Genomic DNA, 20,292 nt, shown 5'->3' on the forward strand with positions numbered 1-20,292 from the left:
TGCACTTGTCCCACGCATAGGCTAGCAGTCTTACACAGTGAGAAGAGCTGAACTCTCGGCTAAAGGGCCAGTACACGAAACAGCAACAATGATTTTAAAGACTGAAGAAAGCAAGCAAAAATGACCCTGTGTGATCGAACGTGAGCAGTGCACAGCGTTCCCGCCGGGGCTTTCCCAATGCAAGTAAGCATGTGCAGTTGAGTAACTAATGGCGCGTTTGAAGTGTTTGGAGGCAATTTTGTCGTTTGCCCATTTCGCCGAGTAGGTTGAGATGAACTCTGACCGCCTTGCGACCACGTCAGACGCATGAGGGACGATTAGTAGGACGGACAAAAATCCCTCTCCGCCCTTGCTTAGTCCGTCCCTGTTTTAAAACTTATTGTCCCTGTCCTCGGTCCCAAAAATAGGCGTCTGTCCGGGACAGAGGGACGGACCGCTCCGCCCCCGGGACGGAATGCCCAGCTCTGGTAATTTCCCTTAAAAAGTAAATGGAAAGAATAAGCAGTCTCAGCCACACCAGCAAATACTAGAATATTCCCCCTGTACATGGTTGAATGCAAACGATCGGTTGAACCCAATTTGTATATTATACAGGCCATTCTTTGCAGCTTATTTGAGGGGTCACTCTCTGAGGTTTGCTTAGGCCATTGGCTCATTTATTTAGACAAGTTCAAGTGTTTTAATTATAAGTCTGAGTGCTTCCAACACCGTTGTAGGAAAAAATCTTTTAAATTATCCATGGAATTGGACATCCTGATCTGTCCCTCAGGAAAAATGTGCATGCATGTACCATGGCAAGAAACTACCCCTCATCACACAAATCCTTGAGAGGCTAGATCCTGCATGCTAATTAGTTATGGCCCTCTCCTTTCCTCTTCCTCTTTTTCTACTCCCCCATTCTTTACCCACCCTTCCTGCTCAGTAGACTCAACCTCAGGTGAGGAGTGGTCAGCATGGAGTGTGTGTTCTGCTACATGTGGGGAGGGCTGGCAGAGTCGCACTCGTTTCTGTGTCTCCTCCTCGTACAGTACCCAATGTAGTGGGCCACTGCAAGAGCAGAGAACTTGCAACCCTGCTGTTTGTCCAGGTAAGTTCCCCTTCCCAGTCCGTCTAGCCAACTCCCTGCGCTCGCCAAGCCCTCTCCTTGATGCTTCCTCACTCATTCTAGCATTTCCAATCTCCTACTTAGTCTATATGCCCTCAATAAGGATACTTTTGGGCCTTAAGATACAGAAAATGCCTTTCAACAACAAACATTGGATCAAAATGGGAAAAACTGTAGCAATTTGACAATAATAATATGGTTGTTGCTCTATGTGAATCTTACTGTAGCTTCTCTGTTTGCAGTGGCCGGCGCTTGGGATGAATGGTCACCATGGAGTTTATGTTCCTCAACATGTGGCAGAGGTTACAGATCCCGAACACGAACCTGCACCCCTCCACAGTTTGGAGGAGATCCCTGTGAGGGTCCAGAGAAACAGACCAAATTCTGTAATATCGCTGTCTGTCCAGGTGAGAAACACATTACATCTGTTATCACTAAAAATTTTCTGTAGCATCTACAAAAAATACATTTAGACAATATGAAATACGTAAGGCAGCGGTGTCAAAACCTTTCCCCTAGAGGGCCGCAAACAGAAAACTCGAGGGGAAAAATTATGGAAACTCTCCATGGTGTGATCAAAAGTGTTTTACCACAAACTGAAGCAGGTGATACTTTTGGGAATGGAAAAGTATATGGTGATTCCATTTTTCCCCCTCAGAATTGAGTGGTTCCATTTTCCCCATCTCTGCTTGGTTGTAAAATTCACCTACAATTGTTTTGTCTTGATTTCTATTAGTGTTTCTAAAGCCAGATAATTACCCTTTAGTTTTGTGTTGTCTCTGATCTGCTTTTTTGGTACAAATTTAAAAAACTGAATGAACATTCTCTGAGACTGTTGATTCAATATTTTTTTGGTTGTAGTTTGTGTCTTTGCCTATCTTGAAAATCTCTCTAAAAAACAAATGTATTATTATTTATTATTTATTGTGGTCAGTCTAAAGCACACCTGTGCACTAATCATGTTGTCTAATCAGCATCTTGATATTGCACACCTTTGAGGTGGGATGGATTATCTCGGCAAAGGAGAAGTGCTCACTATCACAGATTCATTAGACTGGTTTGTGAAAAATATTTGAGAGAAATGGTGATATTGTGTATGTGGAAAAAGTTGTCAACCTTTGAGTTCATCTCATAAATAACGGGAGCAAAAATAAAACTGTTGCGTTTATATTTTTGTTGAGTGTATATTTGCATATGATAAACAAGATTTGTCCACTCCTATGTTAATAACAGCATTAAAAACCTATAAAATATCCTTTTATCTGCAGTAGTACAGGCAAAAAAAAGTTAACTAAGCAAACGCTGTATAAATACTTTAATCAATTTACAGCTCTTGTTCAAACCAAATAAAGTGCATGGTAACAAATCAGCGACCCAATCAGCCAGTCATACAAATGGAAGTTTGCTCAAAGTCTTTTTGAGGTGGCTCAGTCACCATATTGTGTTAAATGTTTCCCACTCGGCATCCATTGCAGTCTGGTCATAGACAGCAGATTTCCCATTCATTATACAGAAGTCCTTCATCTGTACAGATTAATAACAAAAAGGAGACAGTTCTCATTCAGCAAATAAAATGATAACATCAACTAACAAATGAAAGCTTCAATAGTGCGAAACATACATACATAGAGTGTCATGAAAATGCAGTCATCAAATGAAACTCCTATAATTTACTTCTATACCTGACTTTGGGCGAGACTTGACTGGGGCTACAGCTTGAAATGATCACCAGTTTGAATCTGTGTAGGGAACAATGACATCACAAAAAATGTCAAAGCATTCTGGAATGAAATTTGTTGCCCAGTGTCAAAAAGCTTGGTCTCCACCACAAGGAACAGGATAAAGACACAGCTAAAACATCCAAGAATGGCTATGAACAGACTACTGTGCTACCAAAAAATAATGAAACAAATAACTTTTAGTCTTTTTGTGCTGCACACATTTTCGGTCCTGACGATTCTCAGTGGATGGCGTATGGAATGAATGGTCAAGTTGGAGTTCCTGCTCATCTTCCTGCTCTAATGGGACCACGCAACGGACAAGAGAGTGTAACGGCCCCTCATACGGAGGTTCTGAATGCAGAGGAGAGTGGCTTGAAACTGCTGGCTGCTTCCTTGGCGAATGCCCTGGTAGGGGAAAGGCCCTGATTAAGATCATATTTATTGAGCCTTTTTACACTTTATGCATGACCTTATATGCATGACTCCTGTGTGCGTATCAACCAATTCCATTTCTTTGCAAGTGGTCTAATATTGCAAATGTCCTTTCAGTGGATGGGAGGTGGCAGCCATGGTCTTTGTGGTCAGGGTGTTCCAAGACTTGTGGTGGTGGTAGTCAGCAGAGAAACAGAATTTGTTATGGGCCCTTTTTTGGGGGGCAGGCTTGCCCTGGAGAACGAGAAGAGGTCCGACACTGTAATGAAAAAAGATGCCCGGGTAAGTAAAATTTAGTATTCTGTGTGATGCTTTCTCAGTTGGGATAACATTTGAGGAATGTGAAGACGTAAATATTGAACCCTATACATAGACTACCAGTCAGTCAAATGTTTTGACACAGTTCATCATTCAATAGCGTGAGAAAGAGTGTCCAAACCTTTGACTGCTAGTGTATATGATTTTGTGCTTATATCGTCCAGTTCAACATATTGATTCATATTTTGGTGTCACTAGAACCTCATGAAATATGCCTCGAGGACAACTATTCCAACGTTGTTTGGAAAATGACTCCTGCTGGAGATACAGCAGCAGTTCGATGTCCTCCCAATGCAATGGGTTAGCGTCGGTCATCGACACATTTATCCTGCTGTCCAATAAAACATGGGAAATGAAAGTACACATTGGAAATATACAACAATAGTCACATCTGTCTCATCACAGGGTTGATTTTGCGTCGCTGCAACCTTGACGAGGAGGGTATTGCATACTGGGAGAATCCAACTTATATGAAGTGCATTTCCAATGATTATCGCAGCATACAAACTTTGGTGAGTTTCATATTTGTCTTGTATATTTTGAGGAAACTGAGGCCATGAGATCTTCTATTATGTGCAATTAGCAACGACAAGATCCTCAGGCTACCTTGGATAAAAATGATGTCCAAGCAGAGTACACTGTACTGAGATTAAGTCCTGTGACTCACACATTTTAATTGTACTTTATAGCCTACATAAATCATTGATTCCTTTTATAACAAATGACACCTATAGTGTTATTTGGGATCATATTTGATCAAACTATGTGTAACTTACTTATCAGATGCTTAACATTAAACATTCCCTTTAAAGTTTATTTCTATCTGAAAATATTAAATGTTTTACTCAGTCTCAACCCAACCACATTGGTAGATTGTAAGAAACATCATCATCATCATCATCATCATCATCATCATCATCATCGTCATCATCATCATCGTTGTGAAAATTAGCCTTAAAGCGGGAGTCAACCCAAACATGTTTTTTTTCAAGAATATGTTTGATGCAAGCCCACTAGTTGAAACAAGGCATTCTGATAAATATTGCGTTTGTGGAATCCACTCGTTTTTAGCCATCCCCGGGGGCAGCCATTTTGTCATTTCTGTCGACTGAAAATGACATCACAACTACTCAGGGCTCAGGTGACGACCAATCACGGCTTAGCTTCAGAAAACAGGTCAGCCCGACTAAAAGGGTGGATTTTGCTGCTTAACTCGTATTCCACAAACACAATATTAATCAGAATGCTGTGTTTCAACTAGTGGGCCTGCATAGAACATTAACTTAAAAGAATATATGTTTGCGTTGACTTCCGCTTTAAAAATATTTTTTTAATATCAAAGTTGCTTGTTGAAATAATATCGCAGAGTTCAAATTATACGATTTGTTTTCGCAGGCGTGAATATGATCACAATGTTTTGGCGAATAATATAATTCTGAAATTCTGTGCTATGGTCTGGCTGAACCACAATAATGTCTGCTGTCCATGAATCTCATTTTGTATTTCCTTACATTACCCTGTCATTTTTTTTCTGTAAACGCTCAGTCTAAAAATGATTATCATTAAACATTAAATAGTACGTTAGCCCCCCACACATTGAAGCACATGATTCAGCTGTGGTATGCAACCATGTACGTATGCATTTCTTGTTCCCTCCGCCATCATATCTAACCACATATCCATAAATGTGTACATCAGTTGTCCTCATTGGAGTGATGGGTAATTGGAGGCTATCCCAGATGAAGCGGGCAAGAGGCAGGGTATTGGTCTCCAGCACATAGAGTACAGGAAAACAACCATTTTCAGAAGTAATAAAGTACCGGCAGCTTTGAATACAGAGAGAGTTTTACAGAGAGGGTTTTGTGAGTTAAGTTTTACTTTTCTATTTTTTTTTTGGGAAGAGTGGGGTTAGAAGGTTACCTGGAGGTAACCCTGTTCACTTTATACTAGGTGCTGGATGAAATTCACTTCAATAACTTGAATTAGTCCAAGTCACTGACGATGTAGTGGTACACACGCCTGAGTTGTGTGCAGGCAGCGTGGGATCGGCTCCCTCTGAGTGACGGTGTCTGTGTGTGTGCCCTGCGACTGGCTGACCACCAGTTCAGGGGTGTAGTCTGCCTTTCGCCCATTGTCAGCTGGGATAGGCTCCAGCACCTCCCCGCGACCCTGTACAGGATAAGCTTTGGAAGATAACACATGACACATGACTTGAATCAGTTTACAGGAAGATTTGATACATTCTATAAGGCTTCCAACAGGCATGGCTCCAGGATTTTTTTCTCTCCCGGAGATAAAGAGGGACTTGACCGATACGTAGTTGGGCTGAGAAAAATAATTTATAAATGCATTTTAGAATATCAACTAAAATGTTGGAGGGGTTTAACCGAGACTACACAGATTTCTGATGGAGATATAACCCCCCTTAGCCCCGGTGTGGTGCCATTCTGGCTGGCAATCTTACCTATGACAGCAACAGGCTAACCCGCTCAAGGTGGGGTCTATTTATATCTGATATCTCAGGGTAGCATTGGACCATTCCACTTAATAAAGCATCTATGTACTGTATGTGAGTGTGAACTCAGAAGACATAATCTGGGAGCCAGTTGATCAGTAGCTGGGTACCGATCCTTTCTATTGGCTGTGTCACATGAACAATGAATCGCAACTTGATTGGCTAGATGTTTGATGAATTGACAGAATCTGTGTATCATTTGGGCTTTCTATTTTAAATTAGTGAGTGAAAATCAAAAAATGAAAATGTGACTAATTTTTTTGTTATTTGTTTTTTGATCGAACACACACAAATACTGTTCGTGTTTACAAAATCCGAGAAGGCTAGTCATCAGTGAAGTTGCGTTAGCTTGTTAGCCGCCACAATCAATACAGACCATGATGATGATCAAATGATCCATCCAACGATATTATATCAAGGACAAACATTTCTCCCTTTTTTTCCATGGTTACGTGGATGTTGAACTCTTGTAGTATTTTTGTACCATTTGAGTTGTAATTTGAATTTACAATTAGATTTTTTTTACACAGAATTTTTTTGAAATGTTGATTTCTTTAACATCTAATTTAAAAAAAAAATGCATATTTTGATGGAAAGAAACATTCAATTGAAAAATTCCCATTCCGACTGAGAAATTCAAATTCAAACTCAATTGCAGACATACTTTCACTTCCATTTTTCAATTATTTTCATCAAATCTCAATTTAACCAACCATCATGCGGTCCTCTGTAGGTTATAATTACACTTTATGCCAGGCATGTCCAGCTCCGGTCCTCAAGGGCCGCTGTCCTGCCTGTTTTAGAAGTGTCCCTCCTGCAACACATCCTAAATGATCAGCTCATCTACAAGCTGTGAAAAAGCCTGACAACGATCCTGATCATTTGAATCAAGTTTGTTGCAGAAGGGACACATCTAAAAAGTGTAGGACGGAGACCCTTGAGAACAGAGTTCGGACACCCTTACTTTATGCTATGTTGTTATGATTAACAAAAATGTTGCGGTCTAACTCTTTCTGTCAGACTCGAGATCATTTATCCAAGGCACAGCGAGGCCTTGCAGGTGATGGAGTTTCTGAAGTGATGACAAAATTGAGGGTGACTTCCAGTGATGGCACCAGCTACAGTGGTGATTTGCAGGCCATTTTGGATGTGCTGAAGAACATGACTGAGATCTTCAGGAGGGCATACTACAGTCCCAGCAGTGCAGACATGAGGGTATATTTTCTTAACTTTTGCCTACTTACATGATCATGTTTTTATCAGAGAATACACATACAATTTACATTACAACTGGACTGTTTTGTCAAAATGAACGTTAAACAATTACCATAACTTTGACACATTTTATAAGGCTGCCAATCTTGACTATCCAAGCAGCAATCAAATTTCAGTGAGTGGGCTAACATTAGGGCCAAGTTGCCTCAAAAGGGATCAAGTAGATATTAATAAACTTTTACTTCAGGCTGTTTTTTCTACAAATGCTTTACAATGACCATATGTTTTAGTATATACATGTCCTTTTTTAATGGAATATCAATATGGACTTGTGTCAAACATCTTAACTACTAATATTGTCAAGGAATGTTTGACCAATGTACACAGTCGTTTTATGTATAAATTATATATTTTTTAACGTTTGATATTATATCATAAACTTTCTGATTAGTCAAATACTTTATATAACTATGAAACATATTTTTCTCTGTTCTAGAATTTTGTGCAGTCAGTTAGTAATCTACTAATGGATGAAAACAGAGTACGATGGGAAGAAGCTCAACTGGTAAAGGTCTTTTTTATGTAATTGCATTATTTGAAATTGCTGTGCATAATATATATATATATATATATATATATATATATATATATATATATATATATATATATATATATATATATATATATATATATATATATATATATATATATATATATATATATATATAATATCCGCTGTCTGGCGGAAACCTCAAATTAATTTTTGTCCCACAAATTGATGATAATGGTCCGTCCCTACTTTGTCCTTAATTTATACGCACTTTTAGCCACTTTAAAGCGATGAAAATGGCAAATACCAACATCAAAACACAGTTACACGGCGATTCTTGAATGCAATTTATGTATGAGTGTTGCAGAGGTGCGGCGATACGACTTCTGTTTCCTCCATCTGTGGAAGCCGTGTGGCTATAGCCGCCCAACCAGTCTACAAGTGTTTTGTGGACTTGGAGAAGAACCGTGTCTCACGCAGAGTTCTGTTGGAGGTACTTCAGGAGTATGGGCTGTTCGTTCCCTGTACGACAGATGTCAGAGGTTGGTCAGCGTTGCTGGCAGTAAGTTGGATTAGTTTCCAGTGAGGGTTGGACTCCGCCAATGTTGCCCTTTGTCACTGATTCTGTTTATAACCTTATGCTCTCAACAAGTCGTAATCTCCAAGTCGTGTGTAAAGCAGTTGGGATGAAAATCAGCAGCTCCAAATCTGAGACCATGGTCCTCAGTCAGAAAAGGATTGAGTGTCCTCTCCAGGTTGGTAATGAGATCCTTCCCCAAGTGGAGGAGTTCAAGTATCTTTGCATCTTGTTCACAAGTTAGGGGAAAATGGGGAGGAAGGATCGGTGCAGTGTCTGCAGTGATGAGGACAGTATCAGTCTGTCGTGGTGAAGGAGCTGTGCCGAAAGGCGATGCTCTCAATTTACTGGTCGATCTACATTCCTATCCTCCTCTATGGTCATGAGCTATGGGTCGTGACCGAAAGAATAAAATCCTGGATACATGCGGCTGAAATTAGTTACCTCTGTAGTGTGTCCGGGCCCTCCCTGAGAGACCGGGTGAGAAGCTCAGTCGTCCGGGAGGGGCTCAGAGTAGAGCAGCTGCTCCACCGCATTGAGAGGAGGCAGATGAAGTGGCTTGGGCATCTGATTAGGATGCCTCCTGGATGACTCCCTGTTGAGGTATTCTGGGCACGTCCAACTGGGAGGAGGTCCAGGGGACGACCCAGTATGTCTCCTGGCTGGCTTGGGAATGCCTTAGGATTTCCCCCAGAAGACCTGGACAAAGTGACTAGGGAGAGGGAAGTCTAGGCTTCCTGCTTAAGATGCTGCCCTGTCAACCCAACCCTGGATACGTGGAAGAAAATGGATGAATGGGTGGATAAATGGATGGATGGATGGATGGATACTAAAGCCCGGTACACACTGCAAGATTTTAAAATTGTCAGAAGACTTCCAAACTCTCGCTGTGGATGAAAATATATTTTATGACATAACAGCAAAGTTGGGAGTAATTCACATATGCGCAAGTCACAAGTAAATCTCAAGTCGCAACCTTGAAGTCTCAAGTCACTGTGGAAAAAAAATCAAACAGGTCAAGTCGAGCCATCACCAAAAGTCATTACTTGGTTCAAGCAAGTCGCAAATCAAGTCATAAAATCTTGCTCAGTCATAAAATATGGATTAAAAAAACACTCATCATACTATAAAAAGTACATTATCTCTAAAAGTTAAATGAACATTATTATTATTATTATTATTATTATTATTATTAACATTATTTATCTCTATAAATGAAATGTAAAAATACCTTATGAAATGCATGTCTGCACTTACATTATTTAGAAGAATGCATGCTATTTTTTCATACTAATGAGTGGCACACTGTTAATGTGGTGATAAATACCGTAATATGCTGAATGTTGGAGTAAACATGTATAATAATCAGATTTCAAAACAAAATATGTTGTTTCTGGTGCCAGTATGTTACCCAAATCTAATTATTATATGTAAATAGTTGAATGAAAAGCATTCACTCTGTGCACTTTGTAGGTTGTCACTTTTTGATGATGAGTGAATTTGACCTGCATTAGTTTAGGGGGGTGCTGCCACATCAAAGATAAGAAATATGCTGGACACACACACACATACACACATGACCAGAGCTACAGCAGCGTTCAGAAAACTACGGATCCGCGTGTCGCAGCCCATACTGCTAGTAGCAGCCCATGCTGCGAGTATCGGCCCATACGTTTACCTTTCGTATCCTGAAATTTCTTTCGTAACTAGAGGCAATATTTTTCTGTTGAGGCGTTTCGTAACTTGAAAATTTCGTATGAAGAGACGTTCGTAAGTAGAGGTACCACTGTATTTTCAGAAATTATAAAATGAAAAAAACTTTTTTAAAATTGTACTTGAATACTTGAACACTTGTTGCATTTTACATTGTCTCTCACAGCTAGGCCCTAACATCAAAGAGCTGTTCCGCCTGATTGAGGACTTTGTGGATGTCATTGGTCTGAGAATGAAAGACTTTCAGGACATGTATGAAGTGACTGATAACATAGGTAAGCCTTTAGAATTATTTATCTGCACTGCCATTCTGGCAGACACACACACACACACACACACACACACACACACACACACACACACACATCCATCCATCCATTATCTATACCGCTTATCCTCACAAGGGTCGCGGGGAGTGCTGGAGCCTTTCCCAGCTGTCTTCGGGTAGTAGGCGGAGAACACCCTGAACTTGTTGCCAACCAATCGCAGGGCACACAGAGACAAACAAACAACCGCACTCACAATCACGCCTAGAGGCATTTAGAGTGTCCGATCAACCTACCATGCATGTTTTTGGAATGTGGGAGGAAACCGGCGAAAACCCACGCAGGCAAGGGGAGAACATGAAAATCGATTTGATTAAATAGAGTTTGCGATTAATCGAAAATCTAGTTGATTAAAAAAAAATCTAGAAAATGTCTGGAAACGTTTTTTCATTCCAGATGCATAGCACATTTAGTGTATGTGTGTCTCATGTGGATGTGTAAATCAAAACCATGCTTTTGTGCCAAACATCATTGCGTATTGCGTTTGTGGATGGCTGCAGAACCACACTCGTGCACAGACACAAGCATGGTAGCAATTTAAAAAAAAAAAAAATCAAATCGGAAACTGAAAATCGAATCGGGGCTTGAGTGAATCGTTACATCCCTACTGTCACAATTGCGGGAAGGAGGACCCAAATGCAGGGAGGCATATTTAACAAAACCCAGCACAAACAAATCTTGAAAAAGTCCAAAAATCTAAGTAGCAAAGAAACACTAGCGAACCAAAACAACTCCAGGAGAAAAAAAAGAACATGACAGAGACAATAATCCGACAAGGACTGAACAAAAACTAGGAACTTAAATACGAGCATACTGACAAGACAACGAGAAACACCTGGACGAGACACAAGGTAGAAGGGAGCTGATTGGCTAACACAAGGGGGTGGAAAGCAGACAGGTGGACACAATCATTGACAAGACAGACAAAGGCTGAAAATACAAAACTAAAAAAAGTACATAGCTGTACACCACCCTCAAGGGACGGCTCCCAGACGTCCCAAAAACAAAACAAAAAAATCCTACAAAAAAGACAGGGTGGACGGAAGGGGGCCAGGAAGTGGGTACAGAGCCCGCCAGTCAGAGGCCGAACGCAGTCATCCTGAATGACCAGACTGGAGAGGAAGGCGGCCGCAGGCCGTACGCCGCTGGAACAGGGAACGGAGGGCGGCCGCAGGACGTGCACCGGCGGAACAGGGAACTGTGGGTGGCCGCAGGAAGTGCGCCGCCGCAACAGGGAACGGAGAGTGGTCGCAGGACGTGCGCCGCCAGAACAGGGAACAGAGGGCGGCTGCAGGACGTGGCCGCCGGAACAGGGAACGGAGTGCGGCCGCAGGACGTGCGCCACCGGAACAGGGAACGGATGGTGGCCACAGGCCATGCTCCAAAGAACAACAAAGAATATGACAGAAACAGTGACCCGACAAGGACTGAACAAAAACTAGGAACTTAAATACGAGCATACTGACAAGACAACGAGAAACACCTGGACGAGACACAAGGTAGAAGGGAGCTGATTGGCTAACACAAGGGGGTGGAATCCAGACAGGTGGACACAATCATTGACAAGACAGACAAAGGCTGAAAATACAAACCTATCTATCTATCTATCTATCTATCTATCTATCTATCTATCTATCTATCTATATATCTATCTATCTATCTATCTATCTATCTATCTATCTATCTATACTGTTGTGAACATTAGCAATTACTTTTTCCCCTTTGCTTTGTTTGGTGTGTTTAGCGTACTTTATCATGGGATTAAAAATAGATGTTTAATTCATTCATTTGTGTATTCATTCATGTTTGTTTGCATCTCTCTAATGTCCCCATTCATTCTTTACTGATCTGTTGTTTTAAACAGAGAAGTTGAATCCCGGGTATTCTTAGGTAATGTGTTAATAATGTTGTTATCTCTGCTACAGTGTTAAGCGTCCACAAGCGTCCAGTGCTGAGTAACGCAGATATTAGCTTTCCAATGAAGGGCTGGAGGGGTATGGTGGATTGGGCCCGCAACTCAGAGGACAGAGTCATCATCCCAAAACACATCCTGCTAACAGGCAAGCCAGGTTCAGTGCTGCACACACTACACCATCTACAGTATATGTAGGGTGATTGATTGTTTGATTGATTGATTGATTGATTGATTGATTGATTGGCTGGCATGTCCCCTGCACTTTTTCAAAGGTCATTTTTTTGTCCGCTGTATTTTTTTCCTTCCAAAAACAATGTATCACGACAATAAACAGAGAAACGACAAGAACTAGGCTTGGCTTGCCCAATTATGTGAGCATGTACATACAGTATGAGCGCAATGCCGCCTCCTACTAAGAGAAGCAAGTTTTCCAATTCCTGGAAAAAAATCCCTGACATGTTCGTGAGGCAGTCACCACCACCACGCAATGTTCCCTGCAGTCCTGAGTCTGCTGAGCCTGGAAAACAGGTGCAGTGACAGGGGACAGTGACAGGCGCAGCTCTGGAGCGTTTGCAAGCGGAAGTTCTATCTTTAAACAGTGAGTTCATGAACAAGCACTCGTGTCTCAATAGTTTGCTTTATGAGTTACCAGGTTGGATAGAATTACACATTAGCTTATCAGAGGGTAGAGCCAAGGTTAGATGTTTTGGGGGCAAGGTCAGAGAGAGAAGATTTTGAAGTTCTGGTCATGTCCAGAGGAGAGATATATAGTGAGTACACCTGTATAAGGGTGATGAGGATGGAGCTTTCATGAAGAAGAGCAAGCTGATAGAAGGCTGATAGATGTAGTAATGGAAGACATGAGGGCAGTTGGTGGTGGAGAGAGGGAGTGCGAGATAGAGAGAGAGAGATGTTAATGGCATAGAAGTACAGCATATAAATGTGAACGTGAATGTGAACAGGTAGCGGTAGCGAAGACCTTGGTGCAGCCTTTGAGTTCTTTCAGCTGTCGAGGCATATGGCAGCTTAACTGTCAGATAACCTGAGTCAGCCCTTGCTTTAAGCTTTAGCAAAATGGTTGCTTTTGAACCCGCTTTCAAAAATTGTGAAAGGTGGGCGTGTTTCCTCATCAAATTCACAGCTTACTGTAGTTTTAGCAGTATATAAATCAAAGGAAATGAAAAATGAAGTCAAACTTGTGTTGGTATTCTACCATGAATGTCCATCACACATATACCATGCGTCCATTTTTTCCCAGCTTCCCTGCTGCATCCGTGACCCGACCCCAGATGAGTGGTAGACACTGGATGGATGGATGGATGGATGGAAATTCAGAGTTGAAGTTCATTTTTGGGGGTAGCTTTTTTCATTTCAACCAGCATTGTCCCTTTTCTTACACTACTCACAAAAAGTTAGGTATATTTGGCTTTTGGGTGAAATTTCAGGACGAGCCTAAAATGCATTCAAACCTATGCAGGTGAATTTGATGTGACCTTCTCTAAGCTTTTGAATGCACATGTCCACCTGGGACTTTTATTTTCGCACAAGTTGCTGTTCTCTAACGAGGAGCTTAACGTCAAAATCCACCACAGGTGTTTGATTCTTGAATCGACCAATAAACTGTTCACATTTGGACATCATGAGACCAAGATGACACCTAACAATGGATCAACAGTACCTTGCCATTGTGATGCTTCAAACAGGACATTCTCAGACGGAAGTGGCCACTGATCTTAGAGTGTCACAGATCGTCATCAGCAGGTTGCAACAGAGGTACCGAGAGACTGCAAGAGTCACAGAAAGATGTAGCGGTGCTGATGACTGCTACATTGTGAACAATGCCCCTGCGAAACCGGATGATGAATGCCACTCAACTCCAGGCACGTTTAAGGGAGGTGAGAGGCTCCCAAGTGTCACGTCAGACCATTCAAAATGGTTTACATCAGCTTGGTCTGCATACTAAGGTACCTGACCACACCACCAGACACAGGCATCATCGTCTTGCAAGGGCCAGGCAGCATTTACGCTGGACGAGGGGCCAGTTGGCCTCAGTGGTGTATCCCTAACTTTTTGTGAGTTGTGTATAAGTGTGTGTGTGCGTGTATAGTATAGTTTATACAGTATATTCCTTCTAGGTTTACCATTAGATTTCAATTACCCATACTAAATGAGTACATGTAAGTTTTCTCTAAGATTTCAATTAAGATAACTGAAAGTTATCTGCAAGTAAGTTTACTCTCGAGATTTCAAGTAAGATTAAATGGTAAATGGGCTTTTCACTTGTAGCGCTTTTCTAGCTTCAAGACACTCATAGCTTTAACACTGTCTCCTTATTCATCTACTGATGAAATATATATATACGGGCTGTGTGAATGAGTGGAAAATCTCTGTAACAATGTGATGAAGGGTATTCATCCACACACGCCCATTTTGCTGCTGACAGTGGCATCCTCTGTGTCATGTAGGTAACATATTCAGCATTCAATGATGTATACATCCTGAGAACATTGGGCTATTGACGGTAACTGCTTCAACCTTCACTGATATTGGTGTGATCACCCTGGGAGGCAGCTGTCTTAAGTATATCCCAGTCTGTATGCCTGAAAGCATCCAGCAGAGCTGAGGCTGCTCCTTCTGGCCAGACCCTGATGTTTTTTAATCTCAGACTCATTTGGCTTTGTCACTTGCTTGTGTGTTGGTATTAACATAAATTAGGCGGTCTGAATGGCTGAGGTGGGGGAGGCATTTTGTATGACTCTGGGATGTTTGTACAAAGCAGATCCCTTGTGTTATCTCCAGTGCTTATGCAGTCCATTCATTGTTTGAACTTGGTAGATATTTCTTTCCCCACCAACTGGGTTTGATAAACCGGAATATGACACATCCATCCATCCATCCATTTTCTATACAGCTTATCCTCACAAGTGTCGCGGGGAGTGCTGGAGTCTATCCCAGCTGTCTTCGGGCAGTAGGCGGGGACACCCTGAATTGGTTGCCAGCCAGCCAGCCAGCCAGCAGGGCACATAGAGATAAACAAACATCCGCACTCACAATCACACCTAGGGGCAATTTAGAGTGTCCAATTAACCTACCAAGCATGTTTTTGGAATGAAGGAAACCGGAGTACCCGGAGAAAACCCACACAAGCGCGGAACATGCATCTCCACACAGGGAGGCCGGGGCCGGGATCGAACCCACGACCTCTGAACTGTGAGGCGGACGTGCTAACTAGTCGACCACCGTGCCGCGAAGATGACACACCAGACAAAAATAAAATTAAAAAAAAGAAGTGAAGTGAGTGTAAAAGCCAAGATCTGGCTGAATCATAGCTTGTCATGAAGTCCAATGTGGCCAGTCCCTAAATGAAGCTGATCTTCACTGACTGTTCCCATAGTGTGACTGTTTTGTCATATTTTAATAGACACCCCCAATTTATGGAGATATTGTGCATTTTACAGAGCAACAAAGTCAAAGTAAAAATTAAGCTTGCAGTGCACTGTTCAAGCAAACCAAGCTCATTTTGAAGAAATTATATGAATCACTGATTTATGTTACCTTCAGGCAAGTTTTTCTTTTGTTGGACACAGACAATCTGGCTTATATGCGTTTCAGATACGGCAGACTAAATTTAGATGAATAGGAAACATAAAACATAATCTCCTTCACGCACATACATGCACGACTCACTTGGTTCACCCTGGATGGCCACGAAAGCTCAGCTGTTGCCTGGGAGCTACATTCTCTGCCTGCAGTCTGGCATACTATGAAGCTGCCATATAGTGTCCTAGAAGAGAGGAGCTGGATGTTTTCAGATGGCTCAGCAGATGGGAGTTGTTTTTCACCCTTGACACATCAGCGGGAAATAAGTGTTCTTCTTGCCTTAGGCCTCTCTGTACCTGTGCCACATTTGATCCTTCCCTTCTGTCTGTCTGTCAATAAGGGTCTTGGTTTTGTGCTCACAGATTTTGGTTTGGTATGTGTTCACTCTTAGAAACATAAATCATGTCTTGTATAGTTGGGTTAAAAGTGAAAGTGTAATTCAAACCATTATTATTAATTACTATGTATTACCGTATATATATATATTTTTTTGCTCTATCTGCAAAGGTGGCATATAGTGGCAGGCAGAACAAATAAATGCTCTTCAGTTGGATGGCAAAAGGTGCAATCAACTTGTGTATCCACCTGTTGCCAATTTGCTATTCATACATCAGAATAAGTAATGTCTCTCTGCAAATATATCAGTTTTGTGTTCAACTTTACAAGACCAGAGTAAGTACACTTGGGGCTAAATTGAGACAAGATCATATTTCATATCCAGGGATAGAGCGCTGATCATTTATTATTATTACTGTATCTACCTGATGATACGTGAATGAGCTCAGCTCATGTACTGTAAAAAGAAACCTCTTCATTTTTCGGACATGGACACAATTCTCAACTTTTTGGCTCTAAATACCAACACAGTGGATTTAAAATGAAACAAAATGGGCTTCAACTGCAGACTCTGAGCTTTAATATGAGGGTACAGCATTTACATCCAAATCAGATAAATGGTGTAGGAATTATGAAAGTTGGTGTATATGCCTCCCACTTTAAGGGGGACGGCCATGCTGACATTGCGTATCCTCAGGTTAATGAAAGTTTCCATGACAATCAAAACACCTCCGTCACGAACAGCGATTTCCAGAGAATTTTATTTCCAAGTCATCCGTTTTATTTACCAGAGAGCTTGCGTTAAAGATATATAAACTCTGTTATGGTGGCTTACGATGATGATGCTAGCGCCAATCCAACTTGAGTTGCCTACAAGGTAGGATGCGCACTGCTGCAATATCATTGGTTGCCACATTGCTGGAAGGATATGCTGCACATGTCTTGTCCATTCTAAAAACTTGAGTGTGAATCATAACTGTAAACATGCGTGCCACTGTCTTGGTTTAGCAGGGGGAAAAAACAGTACTGGCGGGAAAAAGTTTGGATGGTTTTCAAAAACAGATTACAGAAAAACAGGTAAAGATTAAAAAGATAGTATTGAGTATTATGGTATCCCCTGTACAAACCAATTTAGATGACACCTCATCTAGTAACGGCATCATTCTGTACAGAAACATAGTGCATACCATGATACACTAGCAAGACATGTAGGAGGGTGAAACAAAACTACACAATTAAAGCCATGGTCCAGGATGAAATCAGTATTTATGAAAATATCAGAATGATTCGTCCCTGGATGAACTGCGAAGTGACTGCCTCCATTTTTAAAAGAAAGAGGATGTTCAGCTGAACAAGGATGCCACTTGCACCCATGGTACAATATGTACAGTATCTTTAGCAGAAAGAAGTGACTGAAGTGCCCAGTGACCAGTAAAGGCTGGACTGTAGGAGAACTCAATACTAGCTTGGGTTATACAACCAACCACTTGTGCAAGCTTTGCAGAAAGACAGTACAGTATGGTACAATATGCATGCAAGGGAAGCATAAAGGGGGTGGGTGTATTACATGTGTCAGATCAAAAAAACATAAAAGGAAGAAATTATATTATCAGGCTATTATCAGTCTATCAGCCCATGGGTTTTCCAGCTTTATTTTAACTTTTAGATCCTCCAGTCAGAATACTCTCAAATTACAGTGATCTTGAGAACATACATGAAATGAATAATGTGTCCAAGGGAGTCTGTCTAAAGCAACATTTATAGTTGACTAGCCATGTAGGCCACCTCCATTCTAAAGAGCTGGAGGAATTGAGGCAGCATGGATGACCTGCATTTTCCTCAAACAAAGGCCACTGTTCAAACAATGACTGCCATATTGGGATTCTAAATTCTAACACTGACTTACTTTTTTTCTCACCTGATCTCTCTGTGTCTCTCAGATTCAGATGACTCCTCGACATTTGTCACAGGTATCATTCTGTACAGAAACTTGGGAAGTGTTCTGAATTTACAGAGGTAAGGCATTGTTTAATACACTAAAATCTACGTATCTAATCAATGTTGTTGGATTAATTATTTTAAAACAGATCATGTTTTGTCATTTTCCCCACACAATAACGTCAACTAGAAGAGCGAGCACTCCCTCAGGCACAGACCTGTGACAAAGCTGAACTGTTAAGAATGTGGTGAAAAGAATTGTGGCACGCCCTGTTTATAATTGTGTGACAATGTCCTGTTTCGTGGTATAAGATGATATGAATGGGTTTGGATGTTCCATTTATGCCGGACTCAAACTGCATGAAGCAAAAATCTATGTGCACCTTTTTTCTGCATCTGAATTAAAATATAACTTTATCTTTCTTGACCCATTTGTTACTTTCTACGTTTTGTCAAAATGCAATAAATTCCAGTCACGTAACTTAACATGAATACTGTATAACCTCTCACCTGTTTTTTGCCGAATGACAATAATTTTGAAAATAAGTGATTTTAAGGAAGAGGCAATATTAAGAAGTCTGCCTGGCCTGAACTGACCTGCAAATAGGAATTGGTCCCAGTGCTCAATTCTGATGCAATACCTTTATGATTTTTTTTCTCTATATACTGTATGTGTACATTTCAAGTGACATGTCTGATATGATCATGTTAACATGCACTGAACAAAAGAACATACCCATATGGGCAAATGCCCAAATTGCACATTAATCAACAGTGATCATTATATAAGTAAACAATAATCAATAAACAATACAAGTAACACTGAGTTACCTGACCCACATTGGTTTAAATAAGGCTGGTATGGGCATTTTTTTTTCCTGTTAATGATTGACATACCTTTAATGTACCTTATTCACATTGTTTAATGGTCTGTGCTTGCTCTTTATGGTAGATATTACAGCTGGTGTTTTTTTTTTTTTTTTTTAATGATTGTGTGATTTGGACAATTGCAGGTTTATACATTACCATTTGACAAAACTGTCCATATATGCTGCAGTCCCATTGGGATCTATCCAATAAATAATAGGATTTGTAAAGAAAAAAATGTACAGGGTGTTAGCCCCATTTCCATCTCCCTATGGTTTAAGTCATTGCATTTGCATACAATATGTTCAAGTACTTTCCGGTAAGAAATCTCCACTTTTTTGTTGTTGTTGTAGGACCTATCATGATCTGGTAGAAACATATGGAATTGGGGAAATTAAACCTTGAAACTCATCAGTCCTCCCATGTTTGTTCGGAGTCTTTGAACTGCTTTCATCTTCCACTGCTCCTTTTCACACTGCCATTTCATTTCATTCTTATCTTCTTTCATTTTTTGCATTTGATTTGCCCCTCCAGCTAAATGAGATGAGTTTGAGGCAAGAGACTAGATGACATGAAAGATTAAAGTGACTGATTGTGTTTTGGACTGCTGAAAGGGTTATTGTGCTTAAAGCATACACTGATGATGTGAGGAATCAGAAAGGGGAGCAAGATTTGAACGTGTTTGGCTGTCCGGAAGCATTCGGCATACCACCTCCATTAGCAATTCATTTCCTTGTGATTGTCTCTTTCCTCATGATTGATAGATCCCATGGAAAACAGGAATCACAAATAGGGAGGAGGGTGTAAAATAAAATCGCATAAAATGCTATGAAGCTATTGGAAAACAATCTGCTAAGCTTCTCATGCAAGAAAGAAGAAAAAGAATCAAGAAATTGGATTGCCTTACCTGAAACATAAACTCTGCAGTTCAGTATGCATGCATATAAAGAACTATACCGTATCAGCTGTATTACATTTTTTTCTTATACACTAAACAATATGTTTATTAGTTGTGGTTATTGTTTGCAGTGTTTAACTGCACAGTATTAAACTACAGTACAGTTGTTCATATTTCAATACCCTAATTTGGCTACACGAGAGGCAAAATCTAAAACCTCTCAGTATTATTGAGGTCAGTTCCACATAAACTACATCTGTAAGAAA

General features: G+C 40.8%; 1 protein-coding gene across 6 annotated transcripts in view; it reads left to right on the forward strand.

Annotated features, from left to right (window-relative positions):
• The window catches only part of adgrb1a (adhesion G protein-coupled receptor B1a), a 131,019-nt gene that overhangs the window by 56,463 nt on the left and 54,264 nt on the right, over positions 1–20,292 (forward strand). For 4 of the 6 annotated variants that reach the window (XM_086037444.1, XM_086037442.1, XM_086037447.1 and 1 more), the window contains exons 4-14: positions 923–1,087; positions 1,348–1,512; positions 3,070–3,234; positions 3,376–3,540; positions 3,775–3,876; positions 3,982–4,088; positions 7,112–7,306; positions 7,803–7,871; positions 10,313–10,421; positions 12,398–12,532; positions 18,264–18,339. In XM_086037444.1, coding sequence (XP_085893570.1) covers positions 923–1,087; positions 1,348–1,512; positions 3,070–3,234; positions 3,376–3,540; positions 3,775–3,876; positions 3,982–4,088; positions 7,112–7,306; positions 7,803–7,871; positions 10,313–10,421; positions 12,398–12,532; positions 18,264–18,339 — 1,453 coding nt within the window. The remainder of the gene's footprint in view (positions 1–922; positions 1,088–1,347; positions 1,513–3,069; positions 3,235–3,375; positions 3,541–3,774; positions 3,877–3,981; positions 4,089–7,111; positions 7,307–7,802; positions 7,872–10,312; positions 10,422–12,397; positions 12,533–18,263; positions 18,340–20,292) is intronic. The other 2 variants (XM_086037443.1, XM_086037446.1) reach the window with 2 other exon arrangements.

The sequence above is a fragment of the Filicampus tigris genome, chromosome 8, assembly GCF_054856515.1.
Source record: "Filicampus tigris isolate MCC_2025a chromosome 8, RoL_Ftig_1.0, whole genome shotgun sequence".
Lineage (NCBI taxonomy): Eukaryota > Metazoa > Chordata > Actinopteri > Syngnathiformes > Syngnathidae > Filicampus > Filicampus tigris.